Raw genomic sequence first — 19909 nt, forward strand, 5'->3', positions numbered from 1 at the left:
AGCACATGTAATGGTGAATTCCCTCTCCAATGTTCATACAGAAGCATATACTGTTACTGAACAACTAGTACACTATGACTTATCAGCAAGTATTAAATTGATGTTTTGATACGCCATAGAAATGAATACAATTTTAAAATACTAATGGGGTTTCGAGTTAAAACTGTGTGGATCGAGCGGCAAGAGTCTGTGGGCCTCAAACGGAGAGAGCCGTTACAGAAAAATGCCGCTTTGCTCTAAAAACGGAGTCAATCATGGAATCATGGAACGACTGCTGGAGCCTGAAATTCCATTTTAAAATCTTGTCAATCAGAGTCTGGTCGCCATGGCAACAGAGGCGAATGTACAGCCAGTCCGCTTCACCTGTGTCCAATCTCAAGGCCTTAAGGATCAATGCATTAGGAGTAGGATGACTAGGTGGATTAGATTGATTTCATGGAGGCTAGAGAGGGAGTGAGAAGAAATTTGAACAGTGTGAGGTACCGCACAGTATGTGGGTATGTAAGCAGTACATATCTAGTTTTGCCTGTGGGTGCATCTCATCGGTCTGCGCAAGGCTTTACAGCTCATTCATCTTCTAGGAAGTTCAGGGAGACCGTTTGCCTCAGACAATGCACAGGAGACACAAACAAACACTCACTTGACCCCCGCGGAGAAGCTGATGACAGGGAAGAAGAGGCCGTCGGTGTTGAAATTCTCAAACATGCCCTGGACGGGCTGTCCGTTGATTCTGAAGGAGATGCTGGGGGCACCCAGGTCCAGACAACAGCTCACCACGTCCTCTGAGGTCAGGATGTGCTGGTTGGTTGATGCGACTGCCCGCGGGATGCGACCTGCTCAAGACACACAGATAGAGCTATGTGAAATATGACCTAGTGAAGGATACTGGCACACACCCTATCTATATCTCTCTCTCTCTCTCTCTCTCATGCACACAAGACACGCCTGGCTACACATACACACAAATGTGCACAGCTAAACACATTCTGGGCAAGGAGATTGGCTCTGCAGGGCTCTGACTCTGTCTAGACACAATCTGGCCCTAGCCCAGAGTTACTGCTCATTATTAATACATTCGCTCATTATGATCTCAGTTCAGTTCAAAACACACACACACACACACACACACACACCTTCCTCCCACTTACCTGACCAGAGGTGTAGTCCATCAAAGCCATAGGAGTAGAGGTCGTCTCCAACTCCATTGGCGCCCCACCCTTCTCCACCTCCAGGGTAGGGAGCGTAGCCTTTCGTATTGGCCCAGCCCACCCTCAGGTGAGAGGGCTCACCTGTCACAAAGTGGTCCACCTGATCGATCATCAGCTCATAGTACCACTTCTTATACTGCGCTGATCCTTCGCTCACCCCCAGGAAGATATTCGGTCTCATGCTGGCAATGAGGAAATGGGAGATGGTAAGATTTCAAAAATGTCCATCAAAAAAAAAGAAAAAAACATACAGTCACATGTTCAGTCAGTACCTTATAGTACCTCCATACCTCAGTGAACCAAGAGAAAATTTATGCCACTGGGATGAAATAGCTCCACTTATCTCTAGTGTAGTTCAAAGCTTGTTTCATCTTTAAATAAGATGGATCACTAGTATTAAGAGTATTACACTTGATCCAAGAAAATTCCAGAGACAAGATTATTTGTCTCAGGAACTGACTTAAATAGCCGAACCAACATTGGCAGATTTTGTTTCCAAAAAATATAATTTTAAGATGTAAAGGGATACTCACCATGTACTGCCTTTAGTCTCTGACAACTAAAGTTTTACTTGTAAAATTCAAACAATGCCAGCCATCTCTGATCCAATGAAAAAAACGTGTCCATAATTTTATAATTTTACAATAGCAAAATGCTATCAAACGTTTTGTTTTTAAAGCTGACACTCATCATGCTGTATAATCCAAGTCTCCAGTATCCAGTCATACACTCACTACTTCCCAAACACACTTTATTTTTGCTAAAATGTTGCTGGAAAGACCACTTCTGCAAAAGCCGCTTCATGACCATATATGACTGGATACTGGAGAAATGGATTATACAGCATGTCAAGTGTCAGCTTTTTAAATGAAACTTTTTATCATGTTGTAAAATTGAAAAATTACAATAGGTAGAGTTTTTGGAATATGAGCTTACCATGAAGGCTTGTGAGTAAAATTTTCTTTGCTAGGCACTGAAGGCACCACACGATGAGTATTTGATACAAAAATTAATAATTATGGGTGAAGTATCCCTTTAGTACAAGAACACTTTACAGAGGGAGGGATGCCTTTTGAGCGTGATAATGGTCAGCTTACCTAAAAAAAATAGTTTATTTTATACTAGTATTTTTTGAGAAGTCTTAAAAGTCTCATCAGAGAAACTGTTGAGAGAAGGGATGGCAAGTTGAAGGCTATCTAACCTTTGAACATCATTGACTAGTCGGGTCTGGAGGAGCAGATCTCTCTTGGGCAGCAGGTGGTCGCAGATCAGATTCTGATTGGTCCGCACAGCCACACCGTTACACACACACAGCGAGCAGAGCACATCCAGAATCTGAGGAGGAGATGGGAAGGAGGTGGAGGCACCAGCACGCACAGTGAGTGACACGGCCATGAACAAGAGCGCTACAGCTCCCTAATAACCAGTTACACAATGATCTCCACTAAACCCTGCATGTGATTTCATACCTTTCCAGGACAACCCTAATCTTCAGGTTACTACTGGAGGGAGAGCCTCTTTTCATGCAACTGCTGTTTAATCACTCAGAGATGCTTATCGGGGGAGAAAACATGTTTGCCGGTCTGTCTCAGCTTAACAAAGCGGCGGAATTAAATGGGCCGGGAAGCTCAGCCAAGGGCGACAGGCCAGAGCACCTATACTTTATCATCAGCCCTGTTCTCCAGCCTCTACAGCCAAATGATACGTTCAGCCTGATTTATGAGCCAGGCCAGCTGACAGCCTGGCCCTAGATATCATTTCACTGTTAACAGATTGATTCACGATGGGGATACACTCTGCATCCAAACCCCCAGGAAGCCACTGTCAAGTATGGATATTTGTATGCTGGTAAAAGGTAAGTACAATAAATTAGTAGCTAAAGAGAAGAAGGGGTGACAAAGAAGCCTGGAGGGAACTGATATGAAAATGAATGCGCATCCACTGAACCATTTTGGTATGGCTGTATCACTGAGCCTAATGAGGAAAGAACTTAAGAAAATATCACGCAGTGTGCAATTTCAACAGCTGGTGTGCTCATTCTTGTTTGACTAAAACGTCACAGCAACATCCTAGTGAAGGCTGACACTTCTATTGCTTCTCTGCATCTATTTAGCATTATAATGCCACCACATTTTCTACACAACTTCAAAAAAAATTCAGCAAGCAATGTGTGTTTAAGCTGACGGAGAAAAGCCTTACTGTTGACGGGTGGTTTCAAGCCTAAACAAGTAAAACAGTTCTTCAACGATCAATCTCTACCTCCATTTATAGTGTGGGATTATTTTGCAGCACTCTAACAGCTGTGTATACCATGTACCAACCTTAGCCACAATATAAGAGCATAGCTTGTGCCTTATTTAGACGAAACATGGAAACAGAGAATGGTGTCAGAGCTATCCTCAACCTCAGAGGCACAGGCTTGCTGGCTCACCTTGTGGTTGCGCCCGTGTTTGTAGAGCAGCGATATGATGGACTTGATGTGTCCTCTCTGGATGATGTTGAGGGCCTCGGGGCTCTCGATTAGGATGCAGTGGAGAACTTCCAGGATGCCTGCACGGCCACAAAATTCATCAATTAACTAACACCCACGGAGGACATGAGGAAAAGACACCAGAGGACACTCCTCAAAGAGACGCCTCTGCATACCTCAAAGGGAAACGCTCACACACTGCAGCAGCTGGCGCATTGCTCACAAAAGGATGTGAAACATTTGAGGTTTTCATATTTTCTGGAATGTTTAGGCAGTATAATCTTTTTATCTTTTGTGACCCATGCACCTGTTGGGGTGTGGTGCACTGCCATCAAAGGAACTTGATGTGTTGTATGAAGAGAAGAGAAAATGCAACATAATCCTGTTTTATGGTTGGCCCGGTATGTGTGAGAGTGTTAGTGAGTGTACCCGAGGAAGACTCCAGTCTCTCCAGCTTGCTGACCAGCCAGTCCAGGTTGTTGGAGAACTGGGTGCAGTTGTTTCTGTTCCCTCGGATCAATGCCGCTACGGGACACAAGGAAAGTAAGTACCACTTAAAGAGTAAAGGAAAGCAGACACAAGATAAATCTCATTAATTGTTTTTGTCCGATGCAGTTCAGTGGCTCTGCTTTAGCGCACTGCCAAGCCTCTCTTCTTAAACAATGCAACAGCGAAACAATGTCACCCAGAGCGAGACACCTTAAATGCACATCCAATCTCAAGGTAAGAGAGTTCTGCTCTGACACCATCATACATATTAATTAAGAAGATGCTCAAGATAGACAGCGGGTACAGCACAAGGAGAGGAAAGGCACAAACACCCGTTTGCACACACACACACACACACAGACACGCCCACATATGTCCTGGCCAAACGAGACATGGTCAGCCAGTGCAGACAGACAAGGAAAAAGGAGGGAGGCATCCCAAATCCACTTAGCGCTGTACTGGAGCAGGTGCGTGGAGGAGGGAATAGGGGAAGAGAGAGACGTGGTTAGAACGCTAATTCCAGGCAGGAGGGGAAAATCACTGTAAACAAGAGTGTGAAGGACACACTTGGAGGGCACAAGGCCTTTACAATGGGATTAGAAGGGAGAAGATATATTCAAAATATTCAACATCTCCTCTCAGGAATGGGACCAATCCAAACTCCATAGTGGGAGTTATGGAGTTTGGATTCACTGTCTCTGCTCCCAAATGCATCTTTTATGCCACAGCGACTGACAGTGGTGTTTCAGCCATACATTACATGCAACAGCTAGAGAAAGGGAGAGAGGGAGAGCAGAAATGAGACATGAGAGGATTTTGCCTGACGGGTCATTTCATAACGTTAGGTCCATATCTGACAGAGCATATGCTCGCAGCACAAGAAGTTAGAGCAGCTGTGTGCAGGCAGGGCAGCTGACATGGGTTATGAGAACACAGAGACCGAGGCAAAACAGCAGCCACCCAACCACCCAGTAGTGGGGTTTCCATCCAGCTATTTTTATGCAAATTTAACACGTTAGAAAATATGAATGGAAAAACTGGAATTTCGCAGAAGGATAAATTGACCATGAGAAAAAGTGATAAAGGCTGATGGAAACCAGCAAAGAAACAATCAAAGACATAACCACATCTCTCCATTTTCTGAACTGTTTGGTTGTCCACTTTCGATTAAGCAACAGCCCACTGTCACATTTCAAATAATTTTCATAATGTAGTTGAAGGAATTGTCAAGCGATTCACATTTTCTTTTGCTGAATTTTCAAAAAAGTCCTTAAAATATGCACAAAATCTGGATGGAAACATAACTAATGCTGAGAATTGATACTCCTGCACCTTCATGAATTATAAAGCCATCTGGCCAGCAGGGTACACCCCAACTTGGCTGTGTGTGTGTGTGTGTGTGAAGAATTATCTCGTTGGGTTAAAGCCCTGGAAGCACATCACATAAACCTGAAATCTCTTTTGAATGTAATGCCCAAACGCTTTGTCCCAGCACTGCAGGCTGAATACAAGGAACGCCAGTCTGAGACATCTGGAAACGGCTGTTTAAATGCCAGGTCAGCACCGTTTTCCATCACCGCTGCTCGTTCTCTCCCCCTCCCTCCCTCCTCATTACATGAGTGACAGAGCTGAACTGCAGCTCAGAGCTAGATGGTGCTTTATCCTCCGACGACGACTCAAGTCGCTGAGATTGATTGCAGTAGGGAGTGTAAGTGTAAGTGTGTGTGTGCTAAACCTGCTTCAGGGGGGTGACAGACAAGGGAAGTTGTTGATCTTACCCAGCAGCTCATACAGGAGGTTGAGAATGTCTTTCCAGGCTGCCCCGGCCTCTGGCCCCGCACACTCCCCAAAGTGGGCAGCGCTGTTGTACACGTTCAGACGGTCGATACAGTTGGACACTAAAGTCAGCATGCCCTAAGAAACATACAGTGATACAATTAAGATAAAATAACCACATACATGCATGCACGTAGTAAAGGATGCACACAGCACTGACATAATCAAAAGGCAGTATAACTCAGTATGAAGAAGGTGTTCCAAAATTTTTCCTTGAAATACGTTATGTATTACTGACACAACCTATTAGGATGAGAGCTTAATTTCTCCTCTCTTGGTGAAATACCTGTCTACTACAGTTGTCAATTAGTTGACCATCTTAAATACAAACCCGTGGCTCCCTCCCAGAAGTCCCATTGGTGGTCATGTCATGGTGATTTATATAATACAGAAATATCTATAGTGATCAGATATGCTAAATGGAGGGCGCAAAAGACAAAGTGGAAATTGCAGATGATTTATCATACCAGGAAAAGTCATGAGTCAGCTGTCCACAATGACAAATCGATCTTCTAAATGTAATATATGAGAGGTGGGACAGAGAGGTGCTGTTTCAGTGTATTAATATAGATAGGGAGGTAGGCAGCCTGAATGACTTACTATGAAATTGGCATGATTTGCAGAGATGTGCGTGCACTGAATTGTAATGACAATAATGCAAATATGGCACACATATTCCACTTAGTTTATTGATATGTATTTGGTAAGAGTTAATGGGAAGTTTGGAGTTGCATAATTAGACATCATAGGCAGTCAGGAAGGCAGCTGACATTTTGTAAGTGATGAAAGTAATTTAGTACCTCAAGGCTTAGGAGAAAGCTTCAGTGCACTGGTGTCAGCCAGAGGAAAACTTATAACCTCCAAAAATGCTGACACTTTCAAATGCAATGCCTTCAAATACAATGTAGCTTTGAGACACGCTGCAAAAAAAATCAATTGCTTCAGCCTTAAAATACTTTGTTCTAGCAGATTTTTAAACCTCTCCTTCCTCACACATACTGTATGCATGGCCACTTACTGAAATTGCCTCCATTACAAATGAAACTCCTGACTTTAGGGCCCTCGGTGTGATAGCTCGTCATTTCACCAATTGTATGGTTTCACGCTGAAACTCACTTCCTGTTTGAAGAGGTTCTGCCGGTTTTTGAGTGAGCGCAGTTTGATCTGTTTCTCCTCATGCTCGAGCTCAGCGTCAGGGAGCTGGAAATAAGTGATGAGGTCGTTGAGGGTCTGCAGCACCTCCTCAATAGGCAAGGCCATTGTTGTCCTGTTCTTAACCCCCAAACAGTCCAGATCCCTGGGAGGGGGACGAATGGGAGCACACAAACAGAAAAAGAATACATTTAGTGGTTGGATACACACACTGGGAGACAGGAGGTCAGGGATAAACTCTGAAAATGGGTATTTATTCAGAGCAATGGAGAAAAGTCTCATCCAGAGATGACCCCACTGGTAATCATGTATCTATTATTTGTTTTCACAATTCCATTCTTTACACTGCCAAAAGCAATGAACCACCAATAAAAAAAACTGATTGGAAGCTAAACAGACTTGAGGAGAGGCTGTGATGACTAACACAATGTTTAGCCCCCAGGTTCATCCATGCTGAAATGCTGATTTCCGCTGCCTTGCTAAAAATAGCTCCTGCCATACACAAGGGAGAGGGTGGGTGAGGAGATGTACGTGTCACAGCCGGGGGCAGGGGTGGGGGCAGGGCTAAAACCGGGTGACAGACACTCACATGTTCCCACCATGAGTGTCCTGAGTCTGACCCAGGGGACAGTGTGCCGTTTGACGACAGCAAATAAAGGAACTGGGAGCATCCACTTATGTGCTCCATAGCTTCCTCTTTCACAGCTGGCTGTGCACAGTGGTGATGCTGCTGCCATGTTCGCCATTTGGCCACGCATGACTGGACCATTGAGCGAGCTGTCTGGGGGCCTTGGCACACAGGCCCACAGCCTATTCCTCCACTGAGTCTGTTCACAAGCAGGAGTGTAGTTCCATCTGGACTCTGTGGGCTGCATGACAATCTGAGGGGTTTCATGACATCTGATTTTGGATTTTGTCTGTAATAGGGTGATATGGTGTATAGGCTTGGGCCACTATCCAATAATATCACAACTTTTACAAAGCAGAATGACCATCCAAGATAACTCTTCAGTATTGAGCATAGTTATTTTGATGTTATTATTCTGAAAGGTGTTGGAAGTTTCAATTTAATATTTGCATCAGTGGATGCAATTCTCAAAGGTCTGGTAGTAGGATACTTATTGGTTTACTTTATTTTTCATTTTATTAATAAAAGATTTTTAGTTGTTGGCACTGCAGTAAGTTACCTATGTAACAGCTGAGCAGATGCAACAGTGAAAGCATGCATAGGTAACTTTAACTTTGTGTGATTATGCACATGACAATGCGAATGTAATGTGAAATTCATTCTTGTGTTGCATTATTTTTACACTGCCCAGTGGCGAGTTGCTGAGATGTGAACATGTGTGGAGGGAATCAGCCTTGTAAGGAAAAAAAAAAAAAAAAAGTCTAGTCTATTTTCTTTTTCATCTCCATTAATCATGGTTGACCATCGTTAGTGGGGCCCTTACATAACTTGTGACAGAAGAGTTCGCAGATAACCTTGATAGAGTGGCTACAAAGGAACATGGGCTGTAATTTGGCTAAATGGGACATTGAGCAGCAGTGTGTGGGGCACCTGATGAATCGGCTGAAGAGTCGAGTGGTGTTGCGGATGATGCGAGCAGCGCGAGACTCCTCATGTTGACAGCGCTGCAGGGTCAGCCCATCATCCATGTGACCCTCTGCATGCAGACATGCCTTTGGAGGTGGGGTGACCAAGAGAGAGAGAGAGAGAGAGAGAGAGAGAGAGAGAGAGAGAGAGAGAGAGAGAGACATTGCTATAAGAGAATATGGGTGAGTTGTAATTGATTTATTAGTACCCAGAGAGCATGGGGGTGAGAGAAATAGGGGGAAGGAGAAAGAGGAAAGAGGGAGCCATTTGCCAGAGAGAACGTCCCCAGCCATTATCAGTCAGCTTTGTGTTGCTGGACCACAGGTGCTGACACTACAGGCTATCTGGCTGTGTTTACATGGAGATGAGGGGAAAGTACACATCGCCACACACACACGCACACGCACACACCCCTATCACTTCTGTCACAGTAGCTGAGGGATATGGTCTATATTGAGTCAAGGGAGACATGCATGAATTCAAACTAATAAACAATAACCTCAGCTCAATCAACTCATTACCGTGAAAAAAAACAATTATCTGCTCCGAGGAATCTTGTTTATTTATTTGTTATTGCATGTGCTCCGCATTCTAAGTCGCAGACAAAAACGGTGTGTGTTTGTGAGCGTGTGCTTATTTTGACTCACTCGTCTCTTGAGGGGTCCCAGGCGGGCTGATTTGACATCAGGCGCCTGATAGGAAAGCCAGAGTCCCGTGGCCACATGCATGACGAAGCAGAGCGAGTCACCGTACTTAATCTCCGCCACCCCCATGCCCTCGATGTCCCGCTTGGGGCTCTGCTCCAGCTTCTCCTGCACCAGGGGAAGATTAGGGGAGAAAATTAACATGTCATAGCTGTCAGAGCAAAACGCAAGAGTGCGCTCGCACAATGCAAGCGCATGCACATGCAGACACAGTGCATACAGATTTGCTCTTAATGAAACCTGCGAACGGCATCTCCTGCTGAAGGCAACTCTACTGTACAAGGTGAAACCCTATCCATCACAGTCAGGGCGCTGTATTTGTTTTCCCATTAGGACTATAAATGACATAATGAGTCCAATGACAAATGACCTCCGTGATATTTTATGATACATGCTATTGATCTATATTGGCTGGGTCACTAATTGGCTGGCATTCCCTGGCCATATCTAGAAACTCCATTACACAGAGAAGCGCTAAATGGTGAGACCGGTGCGGCGAGTTGATTCAGGCAGAGTGGGCAATTTCAGCTAAATTAACCTCTTTGGCGTAGCTTTCACTGGTCCGATAATTCATATAATTTTCATTGTCCTTGAAAAACTGGTGATTTTTTCAGTCCAAGGCAAGCATGCAGTTCATTTGTTGGGGTTTCGAGGTGGTCCTTTGTAATCTCTCCTCACCAGCGTTCCAATGCAAGAGGTTGATCCGTTCTAAAACAGGTCACCTTGAGGAAGCAAGGGAGGGAGCAAGTGAGAGTGTGTCTGTGTGTGACGGTGCTGAAATGCATCGCAACCTTGGAGGCTCTGAAGCAGAAGGCGGTGGAGGTGGTGTCGGACTTCTCCCGGTCCTGCAGCACCACGCCTTTGTCTTCAGTCAGGGCCAGGTAGTGACCGGTGGTCAGGTGGCGCAGGCGGAAGGGTTGCCCCCACCGGATGTGACTCCCACTCCAGCTGTCAAGGACATTGAAAATACAGATGCACACACCGAAACATACACATACATTGAAGTAATATGAAACGCACAAGGAGACAGAGTTGTATTTCATAAACCCTGGAAGCCTAATATCCCCTAATTAGCTGATCCAAACATCGCTGCCCACTGTTAATTAGCCAGCGTGTCATGTGGCTGCGTTGAATAATTACAAGATAGCCGAAAACATTTGACTAATTATGCACTTTGTTTTTGTTCAGGATATTCCCCTGTTGTTTGGATCACAACAAAACAGGGTCAAAAACATTGCAGATGTGACAAACAGCACATCTGACACAGGAAGCGAGATGGAGCAGGAAAGCTCGCATCCCCTGTGAGGCTGTAAAATAGCCATGGTCAAAGACTTCAAAGTTGTTAACGACATCAAAGACACAGAGAAGGAAAGAAAGAGAGAAAGCAAAAGAGTAAGAGAAAGAGAAAGAGAAGGAGAGACTGCATAAGATTGAGAAAGACAGAACGACAGAGAGGGCACAGAGCTGTGCCTAATCAGCAAGGTAGAGAGAGGGAGGGTGGGGGGGATAGGAGCAGAGAGAAAAAACAGGAATGAATGGCAGTGACAGTGACAAATACAAAGGTGCAGTGGGGAAAAATGAGGAAAAAACAAAGGGGAAAAGAAAAAAGAATGGGATGATTATAGAAACATTGAGAGACAGGGAGCAGGAGAAGGAATAACAGATCAAGCAAGGTGTAACCCACCTGATTCGGAGCGGCTCCAGCCTCCACAGGGACCTGGCCTTAGCACCGGCTTTACCCGTCTCATAGTTGACTATCCTGGGGACGCCAGAGGAGAATGAGTGGGTGGTCTGGATCTCTGGCTGCTTTTACTGCCTAACCACCGCGGACACTGTCAAGGTCATTCTTCTTGACTTGGAAGAATACCTGCTCTTTACTCCCATTTGTCACAATGATATTTGCTGGGAGGACGCAACACTCAGACACACGCGCACATAAACACACGCGCACACACACACACATATACACACACACTGAAGCACGGCCCATATTTACGTTGCCGACTACAGCACCACATCCTTCAAAAGAAGACATGTGCACCCTGATAACCCACAGCAACACTGTCTATCAGTGATATGGGTGACTGGGTCCAAAGATAAAAGAAATCGCTCATTGCCCCTGGTGACAGCTTGGAGTGTGTTTGATCTGCCCCTGAAAATTTAAGACCTCTGAGAAACACGCTTCTCCTATTCCATCTCAAGGACAAGACAAGGAAGAGCAAAGCCAAAGCTGACAACTAATATCTAATCCCACCCCCAAATTTGCCATTCACTGTGCTAAAAATAGACACAGTGTGTGCGTGCGTGTGTGTGTATGTACAGTATGTGTGTGTGCCCATGAGGAAGACATCTCCTGGCACCTGACTGTGTGTGTATGGGCCGTGCCCGCTGCACTGACCCACTTCAAGCCCACTGTGCCATTTTCCTGCTGCCTACCGTATCTGTGTTAGTGCCAAGCAGCAATGGACAAAAATAGCACGGTGGCCATTCTGGCTCCCCAGAGAGCCTGGTGTCACGCTGGTCAGAGACGTCTTTCTGTCGCCTCCGCAGGGGAGGTGGAAGTCGAGGCTCTGCGGGTAACTCACAGGTCACTCAGGTTCTCATGTATTATGCACCTTTTTCTCTCACTGAGATTGCACGCTTCAGTGTCTGCTTGGCATATTGCTGAGACGTGATCCTCCTTCATGTATTCTGTTTTATTCATCTGTATTTTATTATATTAACAACTGCAAAGTGGGCAGAGCTCCAGCTTCTGGAGGTATTTTCCCTATTTGGAATTCCACTTTTAACAATCACCACTATTTTACTCAACACAGAATCACAGGAGTTTCATAAATAATGAAACAATGTGAGATGATATTTTTTTTTATTATTGTGTCATGCATACAACTGTAAGCCCTGCCTGCATGGACTTATCATACATTATAAACCCTTTTTTTATGGCCATCAGTTCTAAATGTTTCAACTTTGTTTCTGAACGGTCATGTTTTTCTGTTGGTGTAGTTTGTCAAATGGCACTAAATACTACACGACCCTTGAGCCTCACTGGCCACTGCTATGGTGAGACGGCCAGCTAAAGCCACAAAATATATTGAAATATATTCATAAACAGTGGTCCCTCGTTAATCGCGGGAGTTACGTTCTAAAAATAACCCACAATAGGCAAAATCCGCGAAGTAGTCAGCTTTATTTTTTACAATTATTATAGATGTTTTAAGGCTCTAAAACCCCTCACTACACACTTTATACACTTTTCTCAGACAGGCGTTAACATTTTCTCACTTTTCTCTCTTGTTTAAACACTCTCAAAGTTCAAACCTTCGTAGAAAAATAAGTCCAGTAAAAAAAAAAAAAAAAAGCATCCAAAATTGCACAAAAAAAAAAAAAAAAATCCACGAAACTGCAAGGCCGTGAAAGGTGAACCGCGTTATAGCGAGGGACAACTGTATATTCTCGATTTATTGTATTCTCGATTTGTGTTTGCAATCAGGGACAAAATGCTAAACCTTAGTTGCTGAAATGATCTGAAGTCGCCTCAGATCAATTACAAAGCTGAATTCGTAGTTAACTTGCTTTCTAACCTTTCTTCAAGCTGAATTATTGTGTTGTGATGATTCAACCTGGAGCGTGTCATGCCCATCAGTGTTGTATGTAAATGCTGCAGTGGGCAGTCATGCAATATTGGATTTGCAACGTCATTCTGATCAGCTGGCTTGCTATTAGCTTGTCCAAGGCTTACTGTGTATCGCACCTCTGTTGCTCTTCACTTTGATCAGACCCTGGGATGGTCAGTACCTCGTCATGACCATGGAACAGCCGCATCACATGACCACCCAGGAGGTAGCCTATTGGAGGAGGAGGAACATAAGGTTTAGTGTTGGTCTACGTCAATCCAAAGACCCGCATGCATGATGGGGTTTTGTGTACCTTCCTCTACGTTGCTGCCGGAGCAGGTGGGATGGACGTTCCACAAGGTTTGCATGAAAGAGGCGTCCACCTGGATGTTGCCATTGGAGATGGATAAGTGCTGCAAAACACAGAAAAGATTACTTGCAACATTCACACACACACACACACACACACACACACACACACACACTGTGTCTGTCATACCAGTGATTTTTCAAAAAGTGTCAGTGAGCCAAGTTGGACAAATTTAAGTGGGACCTGAAATTATTCTGAGAAATCAATGACTTCAGTAGTTGAGACTTTATACTAAAGTCTATTTCTGAATATTCAAGTTGTGTTTACGAGTGTGGATAGACTGGCCGAATAATAACATCAGCATAACATTGTTAGACTAAAACAAAGAGACTTTGAGGGATCCTAGCTGATTAAACAGGAACATATTTGTTAGATGAGTCAATTAGCCCTGTGAAAACTGAAGTGCAAACATTTCAGAAACACACATCAGAAAATGTGGCTTCTGACTGTTTGTACTATCAATGTGGCATAAAAGAGAGGGAAGACAGCAGTCCAGGAGTAACGTCAAAAACTGATCTTAAGTCATGATTGTCGAGCGGGGTACTGCTAAAGTTTGAAAACCCTCTCGAGTCAATGATGCAGAAGAGAATTCCTGTTTATCATGGAGCGCTGAAGGCCCCATAAAACTGACTGACAGATGCCTTGAGTGCTTGGGGATTTACACTGTCTGGGGAGCTGTGGTACTCTGTGTGTGTGGTGTGTTTCTGCAGTTCTGTGTGTTTTGATTCTGTCCACACAACCCTAATTTTTTGGCAGCTGTGATCCGATCATCCCAAACCCCCACGGTCTCTCCATTCCCCCTAGGTGATGTGTGTCCCTACATCCTGTCATAGCAGACGGCGACAGGCTACCAGATTGACATTGGTAGCTGCAAGGCGATAGTGGTCATCTGGCCATGCCCCTGCTGCCATGGGGGCGTAAACACAGCCTGGCTACTGTCAGCGACTCTGTGCATCACGGGGAACATGTTTCCCAGGTCTAACATACTGCACCACAGCCCTCCAGTCAACACAGAGGAAATAATACACTGGAACTGTAGGGCCGGTAGCGTAATGATGATATGATGGTAAGCTGGGGGTGGCAGGGTGGCCTAATAGTGAGAGAGCTTCTCCCATGATTGAAAGGTCACAAGTTCAATGCCCCTCCATCGCCCAGTATCAAGTGTCCTTCAGCAAGCCACTGAACTCCTTACTGCTTAGTCACTGAGGACAAAATAAGAACATCAGTTCAAATTTGTCAACAACTTTAATATAAAAAGGGTGAGTCAGGAGAAAGCCTCAGGAGCAGAGCGAATTCAGTATTAGGGAAAAACAGGGATGATGAAGGAGGAAATATACAGAACCACCTTATGGTCACACGGCAGAAAAATCAATCCATGTACAAATCTGTACTCTGTAATCTGTAGTTTATAAATCTGTAACACAGACTCATAAACCAAAAAGTTAAAATTAAGAATCTCTACCCTCAGATTTGTAAACCATGACCTCAAGGGGCTCCATAGTCAACAGACTGAGTTACGTACACAATTTTAAGGCACTAAAGTACAATTAACATTCTGCCAATTAAGCATTAAATATATCCTTTAACATAAATAAATTGCATTTACCTTGCCAATGGTACTCTGCTGTTTGAGATTTGTGCGCTGACTGTTCTCTCTGAAGAAAAAAGTGGCCTAATTTGGGCGCAATGGGCCTCATTCACCAACCCTTCTTAAGAACAAATTTGTCCTTAAACCCTCTTACACAGTTTTCAAGACGATTCTGGCATTCACCAACGTTTTCTCAACTGAGATTTGTTCTTAGGTAAGAACAGAATCTACACACACTCAAGGACAGTCTCAAGCACATTTGAATGATAATGAATAATTGGCTATTGTGTTTTTTTTTTTTCAATTCTATAATAACAATTTTTTTCATTACTTTACACAGCATTATGGCCTGTGAGAATAAGCAAAACACTAACACAGATGTGAGGTCAAACCTTTTTTTTCTTTTTAAACTTCAGTTGTGTGTCTTCACTTGTTTGTGATCACTCTCTTGCGCAATGAAAAATATACATGACAGGTTGTTTAGTGTTCACTCTCTGAAACAGAACATCCATTTCAGAGCTATAAAAGTTTTTTTATTTTTTTTATTTTTTTATTTATTTATTTTAATTTTAATGTCTGCAGTCCAGAGGGACGGCCCTGCAGTCTCATGCCCTCTTATGGAGACTGACAGGGTGTTTACCTGGGCTAACTAGGGTCAACTGGCACGCACTTTCAATTTATGAAGGCAGTGACATTCAACACAAGTGTGAAAAAATCCACTTTTCTTAGGATCTTTCGTGAGAAGAAATTCAAGAAAAAAATAAATTCAAGAAAAAACTAAATGGGGCCCATTGAGTGCAAATCTGAGGTTACAGATTCATGAATTGACAGTACAGTTCATGAATCTGTGTGTATGGATTTCTAATCTAAGAGTACAGACTGACACTTGGGGTTATTATTATTATTATTATTTTTACAATGAGACTCCCAGGGTGGCTTCTGTAGAAATGAGAGTGAAAATGTCTGAAAGTGGTGAGAAATATCAGCAACAAAGTCATCATAATCCTCAATACAAGGCACTCATTTCTGATCTGATTGTTTGAAATCTTGCAGTTGTCCAGTGGGGGAAAACTGTAGCTTTTTACTTTCTTCTGGTCTTAAGCCTCCAACTGGGGAGAGGTCATGGGCACAGTTCAGTTTAGACTAACAGGATTGGGATAATCCCAAATTCTGTCACATCAGGGAAAGTCGAGACGCTGCTCTCCTATTCAGATCTCTACATTATGAATGCACACTCACACTCACACACCCCGCACGCACACACTTACTCAGCCTGTAGCCTAAAACCTCACTGTGATACACACATACATATACATACATAATTTTACAACACCAGCAAACAGAGCATAGCAGGCTTTTTTTTTTTGCAATCAACCTCAGGCTGTACAACAGTTCACGGATCACGGCGAACAATATCAACAATGAAAACTTACAAGGTATCGCTCTGAGGAGACGCTGACGAGGATGAGGTCATCACCGATGCGCACCTTTTCCCCTTCTGATCTCTGCTTGGATGCCGGGTGGATAGTCCACCAGCAGGCCTCACCTACAGTGGTACACACACACACACACACACACATAAATAAGCACATTTTTTGTCAACATATTTTAATCTAAACAAGCAAATATTATAAACAACTTTGAGAAACATGTAATTTAACTCCCCAAATATTACCTGTAATTACTAATTACTTAATTAGAGGAAAGCTGGTGGATAGAAGAAAACACACACGCACACAATTACGTGAAAGAACGTGCACACACACACACACACACACACAAACACTTCTACACACACTTGGAAGCACCATAGCAACAAGCTTTCCAAGTCATACTGAAGTGTCTGCTCATCTTTTGCATGGCCACGAAATGAATAATAATGCAAATGAGAAGTGGGCTCAGGCATCCGGATCAAACAACAAAGTGCAACAAAGTGTGCCGGAGAGATGTAATCCGCACTGACAGAGGAACCACAATGTATGTCTGCGGTGCTCCGCAGGGAATATTACCAACAGAGATGTTGAAAAGACACACTGAAATTAGATTGGGGAGAAAGTAAGGTGTAGAAGGAGAGAGTAAGAGAGAGAAGTGACAGACACAGAGAGTAAGACAGACAGTAGTAAGAGAGAGAAAATACAAAGGCGGACAGAGACAGACCGGTGACAGCCAGAGACACAGTGAGAGAGAGATAAAAAGCAAAATGTACCAGAGGTTTTCTTTTACCTGTTGAATCCTCCTGCAGGCCGACATCAAAGGACAGCTTATCCGTCTGTGACCTTGATGTCTTCAAACAGGTCAGGTACTGTGGCCGACACACACACACATATCAAACTACATGAGCGAGAGCTGTCACACACACTGTTCTGCAGCTGAGCCTGACACTCGCCTCACATGCTGCTGTAACACGTGACTGCTGGAGAAGCGACTAGTGAAATTCAAATTCTACTATTGCGATCATCTTCGAATTTCTGATGGTAACGATGGAGACCGTGTGAGAGTGAGTGTGCGTGTGTGTGTGTGTGTGTGTGTGTGTGTGTGTATTAGCCCTTTTCAGCTGTAGGGAACTTAATGAGGTGTGCTGTGCCATGAAACCTATTTCACGGGTTCTGGGATTGTTTCCATAGGCTACGACGAAGTCCCAGATAAAGTTTCCGGAAACTAATTTCGGTCCTGCTTGGGGGGCGATACTAAAATTTAAGTACCAGAAAACCTTAGGATGTCTTGGTTCCCAGACTTTCTCTTCCTGCAGAAAAGAAAGCCTGGAAGAAGATTCCCGATTAATGTGGAAAAGTGGGGGAAATAATGAGACCAACCCACCAGCCTCCCATTGGTTTCCTGAGTTGTCTATCTGAATTTGAACTTTAAAGCGCAATATGTTAACGGTCCCAATGATTTGTACATGCCTCTTCAATAGTGCGAGTGAATATTACCTCAGAGAAATTTGTATTTCCCCATGTCTTGCCTTCACCTTGTGTCTTAAAACCATTTAAAGCACACCTACTTGTTGATTATCCCTTACTCATTATACATGTCAACCAATTCTAGAAATTAACACTGAGAAATTAAGATTAAATAAATAACTAAAGAAACATCAGTACCATGCAGAATCAGTCAATCGCTGACAATTGAAATTAAGAAACTATATAGATAGATAGATAGATAGATAGATAGATAGATAGATAGATAGATAGATAGGGAAACTGATAGATAGATTTATCTTCAATTAAGAAAAAAGATCAAATATTCATTTCTAAATTATCCAAAGTTAATATTTCTGCATTATGTTCTGTAAAACAATTTACATATCGGTGCATATTGGTCAGCATGTACACCAATAAGGATATGACATCAATAATTCTGTCAATATCAGCCAATCATACATGGATCAGGCACTAGTATGAGGTTAGGGAAGGTTCTGGATTACCCTTGATGGTCAAAACGTGCTATGTGGGTGTGTGTTCTGACATTATTCTCTCACCATGGAGCTGAAGGAGTGCCTTAGCAGGATGGCGTGTCCGTACAGAAGAGTCCTGTGCCCGCCGCTCTGCGCTGCCTACAGAGACACGAGCACAAATACACAAACACTAAGTTTCGTGGTAGCTCCAACTCTTGACAGAAAGCCCCACCGGTCTCCCTGCAAAAGCTTCAATCTACACGGACCAGACCTCGGTCATTGACCTTTAACCTGAGCGATGACCCTCTGGTCGATGTGATGACCTCAAAATCTCCTTGGAGCGTTTGCCACCACATCTCCCAGGCCTCAATGAAGACATGCAATCTGACTTGCCGTAAGAAATATTTTGCTCCTGTATCCGTGAGTGAACAGGATACGGGGTCATCATTCCAGCACTCCATGGAAAGGAATGCGGGAACAGTAGTGAGGAAGGACTCCACTTATGGGGTTAGGTAAAATGCAGGAGGCTAACAAATGATATCTCTACTGGCAGAGATGCAAAGGAACAAACAAAAGTGACAGGGTACTCTTGCAGAGTCGTGGCTGTTTGTTCTCGGTTTTGTTTGTTTGGCAGGCAACCCCATGTTACTCACCTTTCTTATGAGCCTCTAGGAAGCATTAAGGTAAGAAAGAGTGTCATTATTTAGAAAGAACTGACTTTCTGCCTGTCTCTCTGTCTCTGCTGCCTTTTTGTGCAAATTATCAAAGTCCAGGGGGCACATTGCGTTGCCAAAAAATACAAATTTTTTGAGCGGAATTAAGAAAAACAAGCTGAATACATGTTGACATTGGATACATTTTTTGACATTTTACAAAGTAATGGCTTTGGCCTGGGGTCAGGAAATAATTCCAGTATGTGAGAAACAATGTCAGCTGCCACTTTTAATCACAAAAATGCCACATAAAATTGAAACTACAAGCTTTCTGCAGGACACTAATGATATGTAGTTAAGATTTTCTGTTCAAACAGGCTGGTGCCATCGTGTAGATTTTTCAAAATGATTATCTTATCTGCAAGAGGCATTAGGCTTGCCAGTGTTTCTTGAATCCATCGACTATGCAGCCCCCCCACACACACCTCTCTCTCCTCTCTGTCTCTCCCTCTCTCTCTCTCTCTCCCTCTCTCTCTCTCTCTCTCTCCCTCTCTCTCTGTGTGTGTGGGACAGTAGCTGGCCTGTGATTTGATGCAGTTGTGTTGTGCAGACTGCAGCACTGACTGCAAGGCTACCTCTGTGCTACTGGCTGGTGCTATATGCTGGCCGAGGCAACAAGCTTAATGCAGAGAGGAATATCCAGCTGCAATCACCACAACCAGTGAACCTGACTCTGGCTCTCACTTTGCTGCTCCGAGGCTGGGCAGCATACCGGGTTACACAGATGTAGCAGAATGAGGAAAACTGGAGCTCATATCAGCAAAGTGAAGAAAAAAA

General features: G+C 43.8%; 1 protein-coding gene across 1 annotated transcript in view; it reads right to left on the bottom strand.

Moving 5' to 3' along the window:
* The window catches only part of LOC115380742 (ryanodine receptor 3), a 115707-nt gene that overhangs the window by 67748 nt on the left and 28050 nt on the right, over positions 1-19909 (bottom strand). The window contains exons 4-20 of the mRNA XM_030081942.1: positions 18504-18578; positions 17249-17327; positions 16459-16571; positions 13381-13480; positions 13205-13298; positions 11138-11212; positions 10245-10401; positions 9397-9561; positions 8714-8835; positions 7449-7452; positions 7120-7275; positions 5946-6081; positions 4108-4203; positions 3640-3758; positions 2410-2543; positions 1149-1390; positions 641-833 (exon numbers count right to left, since the gene is read on the bottom strand). Of these exons, the coding sequence (XP_029937802.1) occupies positions 641-833; positions 1149-1390; positions 2410-2543; positions 3640-3758; positions 4108-4203; positions 5946-6081; positions 7120-7275; positions 7449-7452; positions 8714-8835; positions 9397-9561; positions 10245-10401; positions 11138-11212; positions 13205-13298; positions 13381-13480; positions 16459-16571; positions 17249-17327; positions 18504-18578 (2060 nt within the window). The remainder of the gene's footprint in view (positions 1-640; positions 834-1148; positions 1391-2409; positions 2544-3639; positions 3759-4107; positions 4204-5945; positions 6082-7119; positions 7276-7448; positions 7453-8713; positions 8836-9396; positions 9562-10244; positions 10402-11137; positions 11213-13204; positions 13299-13380; positions 13481-16458; positions 16572-17248; positions 17328-18503; positions 18579-19909) is intronic.

Source organism: Myripristis murdjan, chromosome 22 (genome assembly GCF_902150065.1).
Source record: "Myripristis murdjan chromosome 22, fMyrMur1.1, whole genome shotgun sequence".
NCBI classification, from domain to species: Eukaryota; Metazoa; Chordata; class Actinopteri; order Holocentriformes; family Holocentridae; genus Myripristis; species Myripristis murdjan.